Source organism: Cygnus atratus, chromosome 13 (assembly GCF_013377495.2).
Source record: "Cygnus atratus isolate AKBS03 ecotype Queensland, Australia chromosome 13, CAtr_DNAZoo_HiC_assembly, whole genome shotgun sequence".
NCBI classification, from domain to species: Eukaryota; Metazoa; Chordata; class Aves; order Anseriformes; family Anatidae; genus Cygnus; species Cygnus atratus.
Window position 1 is genome coordinate 19,912,450 of NC_066374.1, and position 7,574 is coordinate 19,920,023.

The 7,574-nt window shown below is 57.6% G+C and overlaps 1 protein-coding gene across 1 annotated transcript in view; it reads right to left on the reverse strand.

The window, feature by feature from the left end:
- EDA (ectodysplasin A) overlaps positions 1 to 7,073 on the reverse strand; it is a 73,192-nt gene extending 66,119 nt beyond the window's left edge. Inside the window, exon 1 of the mRNA XM_035541620.2 lies at positions 6,747 to 7,073. Within this exon, the coding sequence (XP_035397513.1) occupies positions 6,747 to 7,073 (327 nt within the window). The remainder of the gene's footprint in view (positions 1 to 6,746) is intronic.
- Positions 7,074 to 7,574: the final 501 nt, after the last annotated feature.

A 7,574-nucleotide genomic window follows, 5' to 3' on the forward strand; every position in this document is an offset into this window, starting at 1 on the left:
TTCAAATTCTTGGGCTTCCCTTCAGCCACAGCAATCAAGCTGACGGGGTATTCGCTGCATACCTGGATGCATTACGTTATTTTACCTTAAGTGACCCCCACTCCCCACTGGATCTATCCCTAAAGTCAGGGGGGAGAGAGGGCAGAAGAGCATCTTCTGGTGCAGGGATGCCCCAGCAGGTGTTTGTCCCATCGCCGCTCCCGTTTCAACCAATTAATTGTTATTATTATCTTTAAACACACAAAAAACCATGCCTACAATGCAGCGCTCACTGTGACGGGGTGGAGAACACCGACTGGGATAAGACCCCAAAGCCCAGGGACAGCATTTTCCTGAGATGGGCACATCTCGCTGCTGGCAGAGGCTGGTGCTGGGGACCACAGCCCCCCTTCCTTGGCAGGGCAGTGGGACCGTGGCGAGGAATCTGCGCTTCCGCCTGTGCCACACGGGACTGCAGAGCTGTTACACGCTCCAGAGGTGGATTTTCCACCAAGTGATGGCTTAAGAAACTACTTCACCGTCTTCCTCCCTCTGCCTTGTTATGTGCCTGGAGAGAGATTTAAAGCGCAGAGGTGAAATGAATTGCAAAGGCGGGATGAATGGGAGCCAAACAAAGGCTGCGCACAGGGACAGCGGCGCACCAGCACCCATCGCCGGAGGCAGATGTGGCATTTAACCCTGCTTTGTGACTGATGAGCTGCTAAGGCTCCGGGAGCTATTGGCACATTGTGCCTCTTGTAAAGGGGGGAGCAAACAGCAGAGAAAAGAAGGGCCTGGTGTCGTAAAGTGACATTCGCCATCACTTCAGTGGCTCGGTCTATTGTGATCTTTGCCCGAATTTAACACATATTTAGACCGTGCCCCCAGCTGTGCCCCACAGCATCCCGCTGCAAGGCCACGCGAACCCTGCTGCTGCGGAGCCACAGAACACCTGCAACCCTGCGTGATGCACGGCAAAACCACGCCCTGCAACACCTGCTGCAACACCACGCCACACGCAAAACCACGCAATGCCGTGCCAAAGCCACCCAACACCGTGCAACACACGCTGCTGCAACGCCGCGCCACGCGCCACTGCACCCCGCAAAGCCTGCCAGCGTGACACCACGCGAGGCCCACTGCCGCGAAGCCATGCAACGCCGGCGTGCCTGCAGCACAGGCGAGCTTCCCACGGCTGCTTCCACACATTTACTTCTCCCGAATGAGCCTGACCAAGAAGAAAGCGCTGCGGGCACAGGGCTCAGCTTTGCATGGCATTCCTCTCCCCCACGCAAAGACAGGAGGCACTGCGCAGAGCTAAATGGCTTGCAGATCTACAGATCATTTCGAGTCGCTGCTCTGTTCCTCCTGCTGTGCGAGCCATTTACGAGGAAGTGCGGAGCGTACTGGGGAGAGCCGAGCTGCAGTCGAGGTGCAGCTTTAGTCAGAGGATGCTGGCACTTGCCATTTGGAACACATTATAGCACTGGCATTTCATCAGTACAATCTCGCATACTTAGTACTTTGCACTTACAACAGAATTTTATTTGTCCTTATGGAAAGAGCTCATTTTAATATCCCCACATCTGTTAGTAATTATTTCTGTTATAGTAGCATTCAGGCCCAACTGGCATCAGCACCATTAGCATACAAAAACAGTTCGTTTCCCCAAGAGTTTAACAAGAGAGCACTTACAACTGCAACATGTAAAAGTCTAGGCAGGAGTTTTATTTTCCTAACCTATAAAGACAGTTAACTATTTTAAAATTAAATCCAAATCTCGCTGTAATTTGTATTTGTGCACAATGAATCCTGACAGATCACATCTTCAGAGATGCACTTACCACTTATTGCAGGGAATTTGTTTACGGCCCTGCATTGGCAGAAACCCCTCAGCCTCTCGCATACGGGTTACCTTCTGCAGCCAGACACCTCTAAAAAAATAACATCCTCTTAAGTGTTGAAAGATATTAAAATACAAAGTCATTAACATATAATAAGAGTGGATTGAGAGCTTTGCATGCTCTGAGGTTCTCAGGGCTTGGCTTCGAGTCAAGAAAAATATATTGGATTAGTATGAGAGCAAAATTAGGACTGTGTGCAGTTTAATTAGCATTACAAGATACTACATGTGTATGGAAGAGCAGGGAAGATTTATAGTATTATGCGGTAAGAAAAACAACATTAAAAGGTTAAAATACTATCACAGTTTGATAAAGCACTTTGTGTTGTATCTGAGCCGAGACCTGACCAAGCTCTTGGCTACTCCCGAGCTCACATTTCTGTTTCCTACAATACATCAGCACCTCCGTGATCCCAAGCATTTCCTCTTTTCCTTCCCGCGCATCACCGAGTGCTCTCCACACTTGTCCCCCATCTACTTTTCCTGTGCTCTTGGCTGGGGGAGGGAGGAGAAAAAAAAAATAAGAAGTTTCCTATTGCGCTGCACGGTTCTCAGTTGTTTTCCAGCACCCGTCCCCCCTGACGTGCGCTGGGAGGCAGGAGAGCTGGCACGATCCTACTGACGGCTTCCCCGAGGCGTGAGCCTGCTGGGCTGAGCAGCTGGGCAGTGATGACATCCAGCAGCCCGAGGCTCAGCCAAAAAGCAAAACCTGCGCTCGGCGTCGTGCGAGAGTCAGCGAGCAACCAGCACAAATAGAAGACGGCGTGTCCGCCTAACCTGCTTGGCATGGGGCAACAAGGGGGAACGAACGGCACCGAAGAGGCACGGTACGTCTGTAAATAAGCAAGCTCGTCGGTGCGGGGGAGGCTGAAGCCCCAGCACGCCCCCAGCCTCACGCAGAGCACGCGCGAGGCGCACGCGGCACGCCCGGCACCCGCTCTCGTTCTCCTGACGCCGTGCACGATTTTCTTCGTAAAGAACTGGAGCTTATGGATCCGTGCCAGGTTCTGCACAGAATATTCCTAGGCATAGTAGCACGAATATGTTTTCTATTTGATATCAGGCGATCACGCTACGCGCCTCTCCCCCCGGCACACCCCCCAAACCTCACGCAACCTCAGGCATGTCGTTCCCCCCGCTGAGGGAAGGGCACTATTAAAACGTGCATGAAGGTTACCAAAGGCATCGAGCGCTATTAGCCAGATAGCGCGCTGTGGTCTCCCTTTACTGTCATGTACAAGCTTCCTTCGGCGACAATTAGGATTGCCAAGTGCAATTCGAGGGAAAACAAACCATTAAACACGTCCTTAAACAGGACTGCTCTGTCGCATGGCCGTGCTCTAGCTCTTTGCAGATCCGTGGCGCACCCGCACGGCCTCTTGGCTCGGGATGTGGGAGCCAGGCACGCAGGTGGGTTTGGGACATGATGAAGGATGGAGACGTCTGTGAAGCAGCTTTAATGGCTTTTAGGCCACACGACAGCTTGCTGTACAAATCGTACCTGCACTCTGGGGCTGGAATTGAGCCAAGGAGCAAAGTAACTGGTATTTCGCATAGACAAGGCAATGACACCGAGGTACTCTCAAGCCATCAGAGGTCAAGCGAGCTTTTCTGTGCAGTTCCCCACTCCCACACAACTGCTGCTCTGGAGGGCACCAGCAGCCCGTCTGTCCCAGCACCATGCTTCCGACCTGGTGCGTCCCAGGACAGGGCAGGGAACAAACCCCAGGGGACACCTCCAGGACACCCCTCCTTCTTTACCTGTGTCCCATCTATTTGTGACCACTCTGGCAACTTGGCCACAGGAGCTCAAGGTTTAAATCACCAAATACAAAGAGCCAACAGCTCAAAGAATAAAACCCTCGGTGGTAACAGGTCCCTCTTCTGAGGGCACTCGTAGGTCCTGCAGGTTTACAATCAGTAAGGAAAAACAAAAAGTGTTCAGGTCACGTATTTTCAGTCCCGTGCGCACCTTGTACTTTAAGTCACCGGCACAAGCAGCGACTGGGAGCTCCTGGCATGGGATGGCCCGGAGCGCGACCGTGCTGGTGGCCGCAGGCTGTGCGCCCACCTACAGCACTGGTCCCAGCACGCAGCGAGCTCCTGTGGCTGGCCCCAGGGCCCAGCCACCTTGTCACCGGGCTCCGTGCGCATCCATCGAGTCGCTGCTCAGCACCTTTCTGGCCTGACTCCGCGGCAGCCCCAAGCAGCCAGCCTCCCTTCACACACGCCTCCAGGGCTAGCTTGGCCTGGCATAGCTGGTGGATGCCTGACCGCACTCCAGGCAGGCTTTGGCAGTTTTTGTGCCCGCCTCAGGACACTCGTTTGGCCCTGCACTGGCCTCAGGTGAGCATCCCCAGGAATGCGGCACAAGGCACAGTGCCTTGGGGGGCGCTCACCGGGCCCCTGCGGCAGCCTCGGGCAAGGCCAGAGCTCCAAGCAGCCTGGCCCTCGGCCTCCCACCGTAACAGCTACACCACAGCACCTTCCTCGTCACAGCCCACTTCCAAATCGGCACACGTTGCTTTGGGATTCGGCCTGGGGTGTCCTGACGCTGAAGGGCCCGGTGCCCCCACCCGTCCTCCCGCGAGGAGCTGGCACCGGCACGGGGTCGGATCCTGCGCCGCCCGCAGCCGGTTGTCGCCGACACTCGGGATCCGGCAGGTTCCTCTGAAAAGGCAGTGCTCAGCCACCGCAACGGAGATTTCCTGACAACACAACATCGCCCGGATCAGGCACAAAAGTTTTACCAGGCTGTATGTGGTACCCTGCCGCCTGCTCCCTGCCACGGAGCCATTAACGAAGTGCCTGCCAAACTCTAACGAGCGCACTGACAGACCCGCTTTGTGCTCCACGAGCACACCCATCCGCGGAGATGATTTGTATTTTGTAATGCCAGCCGGGGCCGAACGCACCATGACAGCAGCGCGGCCGCCACCCAGCCCAGCTCGCCACCGCGCCTCGGAGCGGCAGCCATCGAAGAGTCAATGAATTAAAGCGGCATTAACGAACTTTTAATCTAGAAGCCAAACTGATGATGCAACGCTCTGCAGCTTCTGGGACAAAGATGTGAACTACAATGCCTCAACCTCTGCCATGAAAAATTGCCCTTGTATCTTAAATTAGTTACATATTTGAATACCCTGTAAGATAGGAAAGCAGAACGTTATCGAGCTGCCAAATCTCGCTCCTGTCATGAGGTCATTTCTGGCACGCCGCCAGCGAGGCTTCTGCCAAAATATCTGCGCTGACCATCGCTCCCCGGCCTCCCCCTCCCTCCCGCCTCGGGTCACAAAGGAAGAAAATAAAATAAAAGGGGGGTCAGGGAGGGGAAGGGCTTTAAAGCAGCTCGCACGAGCGCTGCGGCACATGCGGCGCTTACTCTGCTTCTTCACTGACCGTCCCGAGGAGCGGCGGAGGGAGGGCTCGCGGGGTCGCAGCCCGCAGTCCGTCGGGACGCTGAAGCCCCCCGCTGCACGCCCCGACCCGTGGGGAGCGGTGTCACCGATCACAGCCCCCCCGGTACCCCTCCAAAATGCTCACTGAGTCATTCCTGTTTCAGTTCTGCTGACTTGTGCCTCGGGACACATTTGCATGGGATTGCACTCTGGGTTTAACAGCAGCGCAGTCTGGCTGCTAGGGTTTGGAAAGCAGCTAGGAATCCTACACGCACTGTGAGGTTTCTAACACCGTAATTAACTTTTAGGGGAAAGCTGTTTGCAAACACCTCGTCTCATTGCTGCAATCAGGAAATGGGTACGCTAATGAAACACTGCAACACTGAAGGCTGGGGTTTTTCAGCCATACAGCGACTCAAGCAAACGGCAACGCAGAACAGTCAGTGAGAATCGGGGGAGAAACAATGCCACAAGTAACATTAATTCCACGGTGTCAGTGCATGCGCTTCCAAACAGGCAGCTTTCGGGGCCAGCAGCTGGGCTGCAAACTGCGCGCTGCCCATCGCGCCCAGAGCTCTGCCTGTTGCTACTACCAGGAAACTTTCTCTCGCGACCGACTACTTCAACATGTCTGCAAGAATCTCTCCTCTTGCGCCTGACGGGGCAGATGTAAAATAAATAAATTAATAATTAGCATTACCTTATCTGGAGTCTGTCAGCTGTGGAGAGCAGCATTTGGATCTCGGCACACATTCGGAGACAAATTATCTAACGCCGTAATTTATGAACGCCTCAGCTATTCATTCTGGTATTTCATTAAACACGCGCTGGAAAGAAGAGCTCTGAAGCCTGAGCAGATTTAGCATGATAACACGAAAGGAACTCCAGCCGCATGCTATTACAAGACAATCCAAGAACTCAAACATGACATCGAGCGGCTCAGGCTCACTTTACGTTGACACCGCTTAAGTAACACAGGGCAGGGGAGACGACCAGAGAGCGCGGGTTCTCCCAGTTCAGCGGCTGCTCGGGGTTTGTTTCGGGAAGCCGGAGCCCCGCTGGGACTGCAGGCAGCCCGCCTGCCCTGCGTGCGGGCACGGAGGCCGAGCGGCGGCTCGCTCGCCCCGGGGCCAGGCGGGAGGACGCGTTCCCAAACCGGTGGCTCAGCGCACGCCGGATTCGTGCAGCCCCCGGTACTGATGGCTGGGGGCTGCCTTACACACCGGGGGGCGACGGGGCAGCGGCCCCCCGCACCGGGGCGCCCGGCGGGGGAAGCACGCCGGGTGCGCGCGGTGCACGGAGAGCCCGCCGCGGCCGCGATGGCGGAGTCGCGACGGTGGCAGTCGCGATAGCGGGGCTCGGCGGCAGGTGGAGCGCGGTGCGCCCCGGGGGGCTGCCCGCCCGGAGCGCTGCCGGCGGCCCCCCCCCGGCGACAAGTGCTCGGCCCCGGGGCCCCCGGCACCCACCTGCTGCTGCTGCTGCCGCCGCTCGGCGCCCTCGGGCGGCCGCTGCGGGCGCGCTGCGGGCGGAGCCGCGGGCGGTGCGGCCGCTGTGCCATCGCGGCGCGGCGGGGCGGCGGGCTGCGGGCCCCGCTCGCGGCGCAGCTCGGAGCGCAGCTCCAGGTAGCAGCCCAGCGTCAGGACGTGCAGCGCCAGCGACAGCGCGAAGAAGCCGAGGAAGAGCCGCCAGCTGCCGCCGCCGCCGCCGCCGCCTCCTCCGCCGCCGCCGCCGCCGCCGCCGCCGCTGCAGGCGCAGCCCCCGCGGGCCGCCTCCCCCCTGCGCTCCGCGCCCATGGCCGGCGGTCCGAGCGGCGAGGCGCCCAGCCGCTACTGCTCCATGCTCGGCCGGGCCGTGCCGCGCCGTGCCGAGCCGCGCCGAGCCGCCCCGTGCCGTGCCGTGCCGGGCCGGGCCGCCGGGGGCTGCGCGGCCGGGGCCGCCCCAGCGCCCCACCAGCGGGCGGGGCTCGGCGGCGGGGAGGGGCGGCCAAGGGGGGGGGGGGGGGGCGGGGGGGGGGCTGCTCCGCCCCGACCGGCCTCGGAGCGCGGCTCGGCTCGGCGCAGGGGAGGGCGCGGCGGGGGGGGGGGGGGTGCTGGGGGCACGGGGGGTGGGATGGAATAGAATAGAATAGAAAAGAAAAAAGAAGAAAAGAAAGAAGAAGAAAAGAAAAGAAAAGAAAAGAAAAGAAAAGAAAAGAAAAGAAAAGAAAAGAAAAGAAAAGAAAAGAAAAGAAAAGAAAAGAAAAGAAAAGAAGGGATGGGGTCAAACAGAATGGGCTAGTATAAAATGGAATGGAA